Source organism: Ambystoma mexicanum, chromosome 5q (assembly GCF_040938575.1).
Source record: "Ambystoma mexicanum isolate Mex_15411 chromosome 5q, UKY_AmexF1_1, whole genome shotgun sequence".
Lineage (NCBI taxonomy): Eukaryota > Metazoa > Chordata > Amphibia > Caudata > Ambystomatidae > Ambystoma > Ambystoma mexicanum.
In genome coordinates, this window is record NC_090933.1 from 1,239,992,588 (window position 1) to 1,240,007,734 (window position 15,147).

General features: G+C 49.7%; 1 protein-coding gene across 2 annotated transcripts in view; it reads right to left on the bottom strand.

Moving 5' to 3' along the window:
- TOP1MT (DNA topoisomerase I mitochondrial) overlaps positions 1-15,147 on the bottom strand; it is a 1,647,637-nt gene that overhangs the window by 79,179 nt on the left and 1,553,311 nt on the right. For both annotated transcript variants that reach the window (XM_069621749.1, XM_069621750.1), the window contains exon 13: positions 3,479-3,628. In XM_069621749.1, coding sequence (XP_069477850.1) covers positions 3,479-3,628 — 150 coding nt within the window. The remainder of the gene's footprint in view (positions 1-3,478; positions 3,629-15,147) is intronic.

Here is a 15,147-nt window from a genome sequence, read left to right on the forward strand (position 1 = left end):
CCATGATCCTGAACCGCAGTAAAGAACGATGATGCTGCAAAATCGGGACGTGTAGATACACGTCCTTCAGATCCAGGGAGAACATCCAGCCTCCCCTGTCCAGTGTGTCTGCAATGAGTGCTGGCATAACCAACTTGAATTTTTGCAGACGAAGGGAGAGGTTGAGGATGGAAAGGTCCAACACAACTCTCAGGCCAGCCTGGTTCTTCTTCTGTATGGCGAAAATGCTGGAATAGAAGCCCAATCCTCTGGGAGGCTGGGACTTCTTCCACTGCCTGGCCCTCGACGAGCAACCGGATCTCTGCCAACAGAGATGTTGTCCCAATCTGTGGGAGGAGGGAGGAGAGGAATCATGCCTTCTTTCCCTCTGAGGCTGTTGCGGAGGAGGGGGACTGTAAAAAGCCCTTGCCCCACCCACTTCCTTTTGTTGTTTCCGCCGGTGCGGACTCTGGGAATGGTCAGGCTGTCTGGACCTTCGTTCTTGGAAGCCCCCGAACCTGCCAAATGCCCGCCCCTTGTCAGAGCGTTGATGTGACTGGGTGTACGCCTTGGACGTGGCCTTAGTAAGAATAAAGACTTCGCTGTTTGCGAGCTGTTCTTTTTATCTAATGCCTCATCCGTGGTGGAATGAAAGAGGTCACTCCCCTCGAATGGAAGGTCCAATATGCGTTCCTGAACATCAGGATTAAACTTAGTAGCCCGGAGCCAAGCAGTCCTTCTCATGTCTGTGGCCCGCCAGAGGTATCGATGGGGCCACGGTGGACTCCATGATGTCCTGCGCTACCAGCCTGGCTTCTCCTAGGCCCGCTTTGAAGCGGGCTGGCTCTGTGCCGGAAGTTTTGGGAGGAAGTACGCAATCTCCCGCCAAAGCCTTTGGTTAACGGCCGCCAGCATGGCATCCGTGTTGGATTGACGCAGGTGCAAGGAGGCTTTGGAGTACAGCTTTTTCCTGTATGCCTCCAAGATCTTCTCCTTGTCTAGCAGCGTTGAGGACAAGGTGGCCAAGGACGACTGAGGCTTAGAGTGACGCCGCCGCCATCACCAAGGAGTGCGGCTGAGGATGCGCCATAAACAAGAATGTATCTCCCTCTATCTGCGTGTACTTGGCGTTAAGGCGCTTATTGACAGGCTGGTCCGAGTGCGGCTTGAGCCACCCCTTCTTGGCCAGGGCAACGACATCCTTCTGCATCGGGATTCACGTTCTAGAAGGGGTTTGTAGGGTGAGCAATTCTGCCAAGACCCCCTCCTCGGGCTGTTCGATGTCAGGTTGAGGAAGGCCCAAATATTCTGTTAAACCCGCAAGGCTTTTGTGGAAGGCCCTGGTGGAGGAGGGCATGTCGGTGTCCTCCTCCTAATCTGTGTCCATTCAAGTGTCTGGAGGGTCCGGTGCGGGAGGTGGAGTGCTGGGCGCCGCGGGCTGTGGTGTAGAGACTAGGGCCAGTGGCTGCTGTGGAGGCTGGTGCGGGACCGCTTGTACTGGAGCTGGAATCGGAGTAGCAGGCAGGGGCAACAGGGGCTACACTGGGGCCCGAGTCGCTGGAGTCATAGAAGGAATTACTATGGGCACCGGTGGAGTGATCGGAGGGAGCATGTCCCTGATGGCATTCTGGAGGATGGCCCCCCCATTTGAGGGGTTTGCATCAGCGTTAGGAACCTTTCGAAGAACCTGTCTTCGGAGGCTGAAAAGGTGGCAGGGGATATTGACGGAGTGGCTGAAGGCTGCTGGGGCCGGGGCACACACTGCCTGGGGTGCAAGTATCGGTGGATACCTGCTATGCGCTGCCGATGGATAATCTGTAGGCCACGTACCTGGTTGACACGCGTCCCACCTTGTGACTCTTTCCTCCAACCACTCTGTTCCTAGAAGAGGCATTGAATGTGCGGCCATTTTGTCAAGCTGCGTGCCAAAGTCATGGTGCCTGGCTCACTGGGCCCAGCCTTGTCCAAGACGCTTGGTGTTGGAACATGAGGCCTACCCTGCACCTCACACTGAAGCCTGGAAGGCGGATTACCCGCGGCAGAAGTTCCGGTAGTCTGCATACAGGCGCCCCCTCGGACATAATGCCAGTACTAGGGCGTTGCCCCTCGGGTGTGACCCCGGTAAAAGAACCTTGCGGTCCCTCAGCACTGATACCAGAAGGATCCAGAGACCCCTCAGCTGTGAGGCCGATAGCTGGACTAGCCTCAGTAAGTGTGCTGATGTGAGAACCAGAGGGTTCGGTGCGTGGTACAAATAAAAAAACAAAACAAACAAACTTCTGGTAGAGCTCCCTCCACCGAGGTAGCCTGTTCTTCAGTGAACGTGGAGTCAGTGGGTCGCATGTGGAACAGCCTTGCCAGTCGTGGTCTGGGCCAAGACAGCGGAGGCAAAGACCGTGGGGATCGAAAGTAGGAAACAGCCCCTCGCAGGCTGGACACCTGCTGAAGCCCGCTGAAGTCGACATGCGCTGGGGAGGAAAGTGGCGTCAGAGAACCAAGTACCTAATTGAAAAGAAAAGAAAGATGGAAGAAATATCCGGGGATGAGCGCGTGGTATTACATAGCCGAAGCCAAACCCAGGAGCGTTGGTGAAATCGCCCCGTTCCCATCGATGCAGAAAAGGCGACTGAGGAGTGGCGCCGGTGGGCCGAGTTAGGCGAGCATATGCTCCCAGGGCAGCGCCCTTGCGCACCTCTAAATTTAAAGGGCAAGAAGGATTTTTCTGGTGAAAAAGGTTCCGTCTCTCGTCCGCAGAGAGGGATGCCCATACATTATGGAGGAAAGGGGATGGGACGTAAGAAGGAAGAAGACCCTATGGATGCTGTAGCATGGAGATCCTAGGCCACCGAGTAAGACTCAAGGTCATAACTGATGCTTGACAGAAACAGAAGGTCAGGACACATAATAGCATGTTTTAATACCCTCAGTACAAGAGCTGTTGAATATACAGGTCTACCAGCAGCTCTGGGAATTACCTAACAGCATTCCAAGGATTACAGGCCTATGCACTCACTAACCTTAAGTGCTTGGTTTACTAATGCAATTGAAGAAAAGAAAGTACGACATAGATCTTTCTCAGTTTTATGAGAGATGCAATTCAAAATGGATATTATTCTTCAATGTCTGGTATCCCAGGAACCATGAATTTAGAACAGAGACCTATAAGAGCATTGCAAAGCATACATATATGAACGAAAAGGAACTGGTTAAAAGCTACCTTTAAGTTATTGATGCAAGGATAGATAATGACATTGGTAATGCCATGTCATCATCACAACTGTGTAACTGGCAGGAGGGAGGAACATTTCCAATTTGGTCCCAGGGGCACTTCGGAATATTATGAATGTCCAAGGAAGGTCTTGTGCATCACAATATGTTTAGGTATAGTGGTTTGTATCCCGAATCACTGCATGTAAAGTATGAACTCTGTGCATGTTTTAGCTTTATCCCTACAAAATTAGTTTCAGTCCTAGAAAGTGCTCATCCATGCTACACTTACCACGCTACTGTGATCCTGGGATCGAGGTAGTTCAGCTTGGACGTGCCCAGAGCAATTTGTTTGTTTTCTTCTTTGTCAGTTGCCTGCAGTTTTAGTTTCATGAGCTGTTCCTCTAATCTCTCTCTGAGTTTCGTTTTTTTCTCCACTTCCCTTAAGGTAAAAACAAAGAAGCACAAAAACAAATGAAAGATAACAGAATACCATAAAACATGATTTTAATTTAACTTAATGTAACAAAAGTTTGATAATGTATATTGAACTGAAGTCTTACAATAAAAAAATAAATAAATGATTTCATGTGAAACGGGGAATCTAGATTTTAGCAAATGAAATGTGATCTTGGTATTCCATCGAAATATCTCCACAGAGCCACACACTTGAAAATAGTACTTCCCAATGGCAACCAATGCAAAAGTAATATGAAACGGTTCCACCACAACAGTCAACTGAGGAACTGATATTCAGCCTGCTCCATTGTCTTTTATGTGAAGAGATTAACAAACAAATTTAGCACTAAATCAAACTGCAAGAAAATGTTGAAGTTCACTCCCATGTTCGGCACTTTCTCATATCTGTGGTGACGCATTTCAAGAAATGGTCACTGCAGAAGTCTCATCCCAACATAATTCGCCAGTTTACAATACAGGCACATGGTATTTTTGTAAAATGACAAGTATAGTTATTAAGCTTGGGAAAGCGGGTATTTACCCATCATACATTCAGTAATTAGAGGTGAAACATCAACTTCAAATTGCAGTAGTACCAACAATGAACAAGTCACTTACCAACTGGTAACGTTCTTTGGACTGGATGTTTCTCCAACGTATTCCACTTCTTTGACATGTAATGTCCACAGCTGTGCACTTGGGAAACTTTTTCGGCAGAGGGCGTCCTGCGTCGGGTCGATGTCCCTCGAAGGCCTCCATCGAGGGCGATGTCCCTCGAAGATCTCCATCGAGGGCGACGTCACCAGATGTTATAAATAGGACGCACGGTGCCCGTAGCCTCAGTTTATGTTTTTTCCTCCATAACGTGCGACATGGACATATCCAATGCCCACTTGACTGCACATAGGCTTGCAGGAACGTAAGCTGCAATAGCATAGGAAATTCTCCAGAAGGGCAGGCTGGGAGGGCGATGTGGAATAAGTTGGAGGAACATCCAGTTGAAAGAACGTTACCAGTTGGTATGTAACTTGTTCTTTGAATGGATTTTGTCCTCCAACGTATTCCACATCTTTGACAGACTCCCAAAGCAGTACCAGAAAATGGAGGAGGGAAAAGAATTTAGCATACCCAATCAGATGGCAGAATAAAGAACCGCCTTACCAAAGGCTATATCTTGACCATGGAGCGTATCCAGGGAGTAATGTTGGACAAAGGTGTGGATAGAAGCTCATGTGGCTGCGTCACAAATATTCCTAATAGGTACTCCCCGCTACAGGGCTGTGGAAGTAGCCATGCCCCTAGTGGAATGAGCACGTAACCCTTCAGGAGGGTCCTTGCCCGCCAATCAGTAACATTCCGTAATGGTGACGATAATCCACCTGGACAAGGTCTGTTTGGTAACAGCCTGGCCCAATCGGTGTCCAGCATACCCCACGAAGAGTTGATCGTCCACTCTGACCCTGGACATCCTAGAAATATAAAAGCTCAGAGCTCTCCTAGGGTCCAACCTATGGAGTCGCTCCTCTTCCTTACAAGGATGAGGAGGAGGATAGAAAGACGGAAGAATCACTTTCTGGCTTAAATGAAATTCAGATACTACTTTTGTTAGAAAGAAAGGACGTACCCTCAGTACAACCCTATCCTTGTGGAACACAGTAAAGGGCAGCTTAAATGAAAGTGCCTGCAATTCACTCACTCTGCGAGCGGAAGTAACTGCAACCAAGAACACCGTCTTGAAAGACAACAGTCTCAAAGGACAAGAGTGCAAAGGTTCAAACGGAGCACCCATCAGGAATTTCAAGACCAAATTCAAATCCCTTTAAGCCTGGGAAAGGTGCAGATGGTTCAGGGTAACCTGTTCAGGAACCAGGCTGCTCGGGCTAACTTCTGTGGAGCGGGGTGAACCGCCGTGACCCCTTGCTGGGGGAGTAAGTGGGTTGGGCACACCGGGAGGTGAACAGGGGGCTGATCCGACAGGCTGCAAAGTTGCGAGAACCAGGGTCTCGCTGGCCACAATGGCGCTATTGGGATGAGCGGAAGGCTCTGTGGTTCACTGACCCTGCAGATGACCCAGTGCACCAAGGGAGTTGGGGGAAAGTGTACGTGTTCATGTTGTTCCACGTAGTAAATGTTAAGGGCCCTTTCCTTAAAGACTTGGTTGCTTTGCCTTTATTTTTTTAAACATTTCCAGCGCTGACTCCAGCAGATTCATCAAGGTTCCTTTTTCCAGATGAATCAAGTTTATCGTTTAGTGTGTTTTCTGATGCGGGTTAAGGCTTGGGGGGGGGGGGTTAGGAAAGCAACTATTTCCTCCAGTGTCCTTGGTTGTCCTAACCGATGGATTTTAGGAGGTTGGACGCATAGTAGCAAACTGATCCTTCAGCCCCCCTTCTGGGGAAACCCACCCTTAGCATATCCTCCAATCTCAAGGCCCTCAGTTGTGGGAATGGGATTTTTTGGAAGCTTTTTATTATTTGTCCTCTGTTCAAGTGCACTGTCCCACAAACTTGATCATTAAATTTCCAACTCATTGTGGTGCCCTGAAAAGAATCTGTGTTGACCTTCTGTGGTTCAACAACCACCTGTTTATCCACTATGGCCTGGCTATGTTCCTCTCTAGGCAGCCCAACAGTGAGCGGAAGTTCAGGTGCCTTTTCTTCTGGGAGGATACTAGCATTTGTTGTTGGCACAAGGACCTCTTCCGAGGTTTAGGGGGTTCCCAAAAATCAGTGATTTTAGGTTGCTTTAGATTGTTAGCAGCCCCCTTTTTAGAGCCCATTCCTCTTGTTTTTTGTTTTAGAGCAATATATGACATCTCCCCTGCCAGGGCATTAATGAATTGTCTAGAGTTGCTCCTTTTGTTAACGTTCTGTGCTGGTATGTTTTTTTTTTTTTTCTTTGACGTTTCCCTTTTCTTTTTTGTCTACTTACCCATACCCAGCCCTCACAGTCTGATTCTTCTTCTGGAGAATCATTAATGACGATGATCTCCGGTGTCCAGCGTGGGTCCTCTGGGCAAAGTTCCTGTGCTCTAAGGCAAATGTCTACCAATGGTGAGGGGCTATCTGGTGGCTCCAAAGATGGAGTTGGCTGATAACCACCATGTTGCTTCTCCGGGTTCTTCGCCACCTGAGTCTCCCCTATATGATGGTTTTCGGTCGACGTTTCCACTCCTCCTCTGGTATTAGACCAAGCCGGTAGTGCCTTGAAAAAATTTTGATGTTCACAGCTGTACACCAGTATTTTGTTAAGGCACTGATCTAAGGATACAAGCTTTGTAGTATTAGCTTGGACCAGCTCTTTTACATCAACATAGAGCCTTAACATTGATTCTAAGACTAAATGCAATGCAGATATTGATGCAGGGCCCAGTGTTTCAACTTGTGGCATAACATTAGAGTCTCTTCTCAATGTTAGATTCTTAGGGGTGTAGTAGGTGTCATGCAAGGGAGCAGTTTAAGGCAAACAAAACAGACCAACAAAAAAACAGACCAGTCGACTAGTATATCCATTGTTTAGTGCCGCTGTCTGTTAAACAGTCTTGGTTTAGTAATTAGTTTGAAAAATGGTCCGATAGCAAGTACAAGTGCAGGGCTCAAAGGACTCATATGCCCAACAGTCACCCCGAATATAATCCTCTAATCACACCTCAAACCGTTCCTCTGTGTCCTCTTTAGACACGTTCTCTCACGGGGTTCTATAACGGGTTGAAAGGCTAAATGGCCAATGGTCACTCCTGAGGGGAAATGGAAAAAGTGCAGCAAAAGTAGGGGTTCAAAGGCACCATGCCTGCAGACGCCCCACTTAAGGTGCAGAGGAAAGTAGTAGCGAGTTTTCCACTAGTAGGTAATCAGAAGAAGCAGCCCCCACCCTCACCCTCTGTCCCACTCCCTTCCCACTCTAACTCACACTGACTCCTGTGCCTATGCTTAGGGTGCAGTATGCACACTCCGCCTTAGGACAGTGTGAGTCAATGGGTGGGGGTATAAGAGAATATGGATGGAGGAGTAGGAGGGGGCAGGCTGATGTTCAGACTGATATCCAAGAAGATTCAAAGAATGCAGTAAATAACAATGCTGTAGGACACTGATACTATGGTGTTACCTGCGCACAAATGGAGGTTGCTGGTGTTTTCAACAACGTGCTGCTGGACACACCTCCGCAGAGTAAGCTCCCAGCACGGCTCAAGGTAGAAGCACCGGCCACAGGACACAAGGGACAAGACGAAGCGCGGAGCTCACCACTTCTCAGCTTTGTCGCTTGCTCTGTTGGAACGTTAGAGGAAAGGCTCCAACGACATGTCAGGGGTGTGTCAAGCCGCACTACCAAGCAGTCCATCGTTTCTCAGATTCACATTAGCAGACGAACTGGGGGCGTCTCATGTTGGCACTGGTGGCGAAGAGGTCCACTGTCATGATGACTACCCACGGGCATCAGGATCAAGGCCCTCAGCTCCAGGAGCAGGCATCCAGACATTTGTTTAAACCTCAGCAGCCCCGGCTGTCTGGGTTCAGTCCTGGCGCCTTAGGCGCCAGGCTCATAGACTTAACTTACCTGATGCAGACCATGCTACAAAAGAGTCCAAGCCTACATGAGGCCTAGATGGGACTATTTTGTAACAGGGACTATTTTTTAATCGGGCGTGGCTCTAGGGAACTTCTTACCTGGAACTAGTTTGGAGGCTATTTAAACCACACCAGAACAGCAGCACATGCTTTGCGTTATTCTGCATCCAGCAGCGTGACACTCACCGTGCCTGCAGCCAGCATCCAGTCTTCTGCCACGCCCGCGTGCCTGCAGCCAGCATCCAGTCTTCTGCCACGCCCGCCTCGAATCTGAGCTCCTAGAATAAAGAAGAAGAAAAGGACAAGGTTAGAAAACTAACTTATTTCAAATTCCTCACCTAATTCCGGAACCATTTCATCTCCAGACCTGGAAAGTACATTGTCCTGCACGCCACGCTTCGCCAGCTCCAGCATGGCGCCATACTTGCCAGTTCTCACAGCATCTTTCGATCCGGCACCGTCTCCATCATTTCTTCGCCGTAATCCGGCACCTATGGGACACAAGAAAAAACAAGGTCAGCCAAGGGAATCAACAAATACAACCTCTTACCACCATAGACTTACCTGATTTACCACCGGCGGTATTATTCCATAACTCTCCACATTTTCATATGCCGCATCTGTAAAGAGGGAGAAAACAACACGTTAACACATGCAATAGTTACCGGACAGCGTCAGTTACCGGACAGCGTTGGGTGTAACAGACTCTTACCTGAACGCCAGCAGCAGCTCCGAGACCTTCTTCTCACGAACTCAGTTGCAATTTAAGGAAGGAAGGGGACAAGAGTGAACATCGGGCACATTGAACTCTTTGAACTTGATACTTACCAATCCCGCCAGGGACTTCAGAGTCAATACTTACCGGAACTCTCCTAACGCCTTCAAACCAGTGAAGTAACTGGTATCTACGCGTCCCTGCAAGACACGCAGGATGGAGAGCTCATCTTTTACGAACATAAGGTGAGGTTACTAAGGGTATATCGGAGGTGATTAGTGGGGGAGAGCGAGAACAGTTGGGAGGCCATCACTAAAACCCACATGTGGTTAATCCTTGTCTCCACTTGCAGGAAAATACTTCTTTGGGTCCAGCAGACAAGACTAGGCGGGCCAGTCCAGACAGTCCTCTCTGCACTACGCATCACGTTGAAGGAGACCGCAGCTGTCCGGGTCCGATCGACACCCCTGTGGGGTCCAGGTGAGCGTAACATCCACCTGCGGGTGACCCAACCTGGTGAAGATCTCCTGATGGACCTCCTCATTCAACTGCCATTCGTAGATGTCTGATCCCAGCCTGCCGTGTCTGTCCGTTTTCCAGGTTGGACTCCCAGGGAGGTGGCTTGCTGACAAGTGCATTTTGTTCACCAGGGAACACTCCCAAATGTCGATCGACAGTCTGCAGAAGGGAGGAGACCTGGTGCCACCCTGCTTGTTGATGTAATACATACAGGTGGGTCTGTCTGGATGAGAATATACTTGCTGGTGGTCATGGGGAGGAAGGCTTTGAAAGCAAGTCAAAAAGCCATCATCTCGAGCCGGCTGATGTGCTCCAGCTGCCCCGGACGTGACCATACTCCATGGACACTGTGGCTATCCAGGGTATCCTCCTGTTAGGCAGAAACCTGTGCAGTTCCCTTAGGGACCACTGCAAAAAGTTTAAGACTACAGGAGTTAGCAGTAAACCCAATTGGTAGCAGTCTGCACCACCCAGATTTACCGGGTAGCTCTGGCTGAGCAGTCAGACTTCTCTCAAGAAGAGTTAGGTAGTATACAGAGCATACACAATAGGGCAGGTAAATACAGTAGAACAAGCAAACACTCACCAGAGCTTTGGTGTAAAGGATATATAATTATTTATTTAAAAAAACATCTATAAAAACACACTGGCACTAATATCAAGCAATTTCAAAAACACAGTTACTAAAGTATATACACTCCCTTTGCATAATATTAGACAATTCTTAAGTAAAGCCCCACTTATTTTCAGACAGCGGTGAGCGCTTAACGCAGATGGCACTCTAATAATTCGGTTAAAAGGGAGAGAAAGGCAGAGCATAAATTGAAACAGATCCCAACACTTTCAAAAGAACACAGCAAGAGAGGAAGGCAGAATAAAACCATGGGTCCTTTCCTGCCAAACGGTAGCATTCAGAGGTCGTCAAAATGATCCATCTGGACAAGGTCTGCTTAGAAACAGCTTGACCTAAAAGCCTTCCAGCGCATCCCACAAATAGCATATCGTGAAGTCTGACCCGGGACATCCGTGAGAGATAGCTCAAAGCTCTCCTAGGACGCAACCTATGGAGCCTCTTCTCTTCCTTACCAGGATGCGAAGGAGGATAGAACACTGGAGAATTACCTTCTGGCGCAAATGAAATTCCGATAAAACCTTCGGAAGAAAAGAAGGACAAACCCTAAGGACAACCCTGTCCTTATGGAACACCGTGAAAGGTGGCTTGGCGGAAAGTGCCTGCAACTCACTAACTCTGCGAGCTGAAGTAAGCGCAAATAAAAATACAGTCTTAAAGGTCAACAGTCTCAAAGGACAAGAATGTAAGGGCTCAAACGGAGCTCCCATTAGGAATTTTAGAACCAAGTTCAAATCCCAACCCGACACCTGGAAAGGTGACGGTGGAAACACATTAGTTAGCCCTTTTAGAAACTGAGAAAACAAAGGAATCTTAAAATAAGAACACTCAGACGAGCGCTTAAATATTGACAGCGCCGCCAGGTAACCCTTAAACGGAACCCACTTGCAGGCCCTTGTGAGCTAATGAAAGCAAAAAAGACAGAACCACAGGAATTGAACAACGAAAAAGGATCCACATTCTGAACCCTTCACCATTCGCAGAACTTTCTCCAACGGCAACAGTACAGAGATTTTGTTGCTGGCCTTCTGGCCGAAAGCAACACCTCCATCACGTCTTCAGGGAGGTCCCAATCCTTGTACCTCAACCTTCCAGATACCAAGCATGAAGATTGAGAGACTTGACCTCTGGATGGAGAACCCGACCCCCCTCCCGTGAGAGCAGATCGTCTCGATAGGGAAGACGGAGTGGAGGGAAGATGGACATGTCGAGAAGGTCCGGGTACCACGCTCTCCTGGCCCATGTCGGAGCAATGAGGATCATTCAGGAACCGAACCTCTGTAACCTCTGCAACACTTGCAGAATGACAGAGACGGGAGGAAACGCGTACAGCAATGGGAAGGACCACTCAACTACAAACGCGTCCCATAAGGCTCCTCTTAGAGGAAATTCCTGTGAGCAGAATCTTACGCACTTCCGGTTCACACTGGTGGCAAAGATCTCCAAGAGAACTTCCTGAGCCAGCTCCCACTCGTGAGAGACCATGCTCTGCCTGCTCAGAGCGTCCGCCGCCGCGTTTTCGTCGCCGGCCAGATGAACTGCCACGATCGAAATTTCCTGCTGTATGGCCCAGAACCAGAGCTGAATCGCCTCTCTGCACAGTGGGAGTGACCCCGGCACCACCTTTTTTGTTTAGGTAGTGCATGGCCACTGTATTGTCCGTCACAATCAGGACATTCTTCCCCCGCACAGATGGCAGAAAAGCCTTCAGGGCTAGCCTGACAGCCCTCAGCTCTAAAAGATTGATGTGGATTCTGGACTCCGATGGAGACCAACGACTGCTGACTTAACTCGTTGACATGAGCTCTCCATCCCATGAGGGATACGATCGTCACCTCTGGCCAGGTTAGCCAAAATGGTGCTCCTTTCATCAGATTGCCTTCATCGGCCCACCACAGAAGATCCTGGGCAACCGAGGGCGGCACCTAAAACGGGATCCGACATCCTGCCGGAGGACTGGGACCACTGCATCTTGAGAGCCGACTGCAGAGATCTCATCCGCAGCCTGGCCTCCGGCACCAATAGAATTCAGGATGCCATGAGGCCGAGGAACCTCAAGAACTCCAACGCCAGGAGACTTTGGGCATGTTGAAACTTGTCCACCATCTGCAGAATGTGATGAGCCCTCACCTGGGGAGGCGAACACTACCCCAGGGATGTGTCGAGGACTGCTCCGATGTACTGGAGCCGCTGGGTAGGTCTCAAGGGGAACTTCTTTAAGTTGAGGGAGAAGCCCAGCTTGTGAAGGGAGTGGCAGTTGACTGACAGATGATCCAGGACTTGCTCAGAAGAGTGCGTCCTGATCAACCAATCGTCCAGGTAGAGGTAGACGTGAATCCCCCCCCTTTCCAGAGATACGCTGCCACCACCACCATTAGCTTGGTGAAGACCCTCGGGCAGAGGTCAATCCGAATGGCAGGACCCGAAACTGAAAGTGCGAGTCGACAGCCACAAACCTGCGGTACTTTCTGTGCTTGGGATGAATCAGCACATGAAAATCAGCATCCTGTAGGTCCAGAGACACCAACCTATCCTGAAGTTGAAGGCCCTGGAGGACTTGAGAAAGAGTGACCATCTTGAACTTGTCCTTCCTGAGAAGTTTGTTTAACCAACGCAAATCTAGTATGGGTCTCAATCCCCAGTCTTTCTTTGGAATCAAAAAATATGGGGAATACCATCCCTTGTTCCTCTCTGCTACAGGCACCAGTTCTATAGCGCCTTTCCCTAGCAGGGACAAGATTTTCTGCACAAGGAGTGGATCTTGAAGCTTACAAGAGAGATTCCCTGGTTGATTGTCGTGAGGCCGCTGTAGGAAGGGAAGGCAGCAGCCGTGGGCTATTGTATCCAGAACCCATGCATCCGAAGTAATAGCTACTCATTCTTCGAGATGCTGAGACAGTCTTCCCCCAACCGAACCATGGGACATGGCTTCATGACTGTTTTGGAGCGGCTGCGGCAGGGCCTGAAAGCAAAGAGGCAGCTGCCTGAGCAGCTTTGGCACCTCTTTCCCCCCTCCCTCGATCACCACGGGTACTTTAAAGCGGGCCCCTTTGACTGGCAGCTCCTCTCGTTCTACCAAAGGAGGAGTAGTTCTGAAAAGAACCTCTCCCCTCCACTGCTGTCCCCTAGGACGAAAAGGCAGAGGTTGACGCACAGCTGCGCTTAAAGATTTTGCCGCAGCTTTTGAGGTTTGCAACCTCTCAAGGCTCTCGTCGGCCTTGCTGCCATCAAATGCGTGCCATCTAAGGGCCTGTTCAAAAGACAGTCTTGCACATCCGGGGAAAAACCTAACTTCTGCAACCACGCAAATCTGCGTATAGCAGTGCTCGCTGCCATGGATCGGCTAACGCGGTCGGCCTTGTCCAAACCCGACTGAAGGGATTCACACATGGCATCCTTGCCATCTTGCACGAGAGCAAGGAACCCTTACCTTTCTTCCCCCTCGGGAATATGCTCATCCGCAAGAGTAACGCAATTCCACAGTGTGTGAAAAGCTTGCCAAGGCACAAGTGGAGTTGGCTGATTTCAGCGCCATACTCCCCGCAGAACACACCTTGTGTGCCCAACCGTCGAAGCGTTTGTTGTCCCTATCAGGAGGGATGGTAGGTTACGCCACCTGCCTCGAGGTGGCCGTAGCCGCCTGAACCACCAATCTCCCGGGAGTGGGGCGAGATGAAAGATAGCTGGGGTCGCTACTGGAAGGGCGGTATTTTTTAGTTACCTATTTGTTAACTGCTGGAAGAGATTCCGGGGTCTGCCAAGCAGCCGCCACCCTTTTCTGCAAGGTCAAATGAAAAGGTAACACTGTGTCAGAGGACGGACCTTGATCCAAAATATCTGCCAAGTCATCCTGAACAAAAGCTTCAGGAGGCGTGGACCAACCAAGATATTCCATGACCGTAGCCATCAGTCTCCTGTAGGACGACTCCGCATGAGCCCCAGGCTCAGGCCTGCCAAATTCCACCTCAGGAGAAGTGTCTAGGCCACTAGCATCATGAAGAGATTGCCTTAACTCTTCCAATTGACTATCCCCTGAAAATACAGGCGCCACATCAGGCTCAACAGGGTCAAAATCTAAATCTGACCTCTTCTCCTCATAGATGTCATCCAGACGGAGGTGAAAGTCCTGTCTCGGGACAGCCGAGGAGTCCTTAACAGGCCTTACAGATTTGGAAGTAACCTTCCTTGGAGGATCCACCGTACCAGGGACCTTGGACAGGCAAATCCTGCCCGAAAGGCCCCAAAGGCGTCTAGGGCGCTGATGGCTTCGGCGTCGAGAGCACAGGCGGCTTCGGCGTTGACAACGGTACCGACGGTGTCGAGGGATGGTACGAAGGCAAAGCTTCGACATCTGTATCCGACGCAAAAGTTCTGAGGAGGACGGGGAAGGCGACCAGTGACTGCGTTTCCTAGAATGCCGAGACGAGGACAACGAATGGCGGGAACCACTCCGGGACTGACTCCCCCCCACCGGGACTCCTTCCGACGCGGAGAGTCACCCATCGAAACGTAGGTAGACTTACTTGGTTTAGAACCCCTACCTACCCGAAGCTTTTCCTTACGCTCCCGCAAGGCCTTAGCAGTCAGCGACTGGCATTTGGAACAGTCGTCGGTGTCGTGACTCTTGCACAAGCACCACAAAAAAATGCGATGTGGGTTGGTAATCTCCTTCGTGAGACATCGACCCGACGCCATCGACGCAGGACGCCCTCTGCTGAAAAAGTTTTCGAAGTATACAGCTGTGGACATTACATGTAAAAGATGTGGAATAGACCAAACAGGAATGGAAGGAGAAGCCGAGTAGAGAACTCACCCCCTTTGAGAAACTACTCGACTCCAGAACAATGAAAGGCCTAATTTCCATCATGTACAAAACATTATTAGAGGTGGGAAAAGGGAACACAGAACATCTCAGGGTAAAATGGGAGAGGGACCTGGGGACAGACATAGATGAGGTAAAACATGGGACAATATGTGCCGCGCAGCATTCATTATTGGCACATGTGGTGGGAATGTCCACGAATTAAGGTCTACTGGGATGAAGTCCTCGGTTGGATCAGGGCCATAGATGG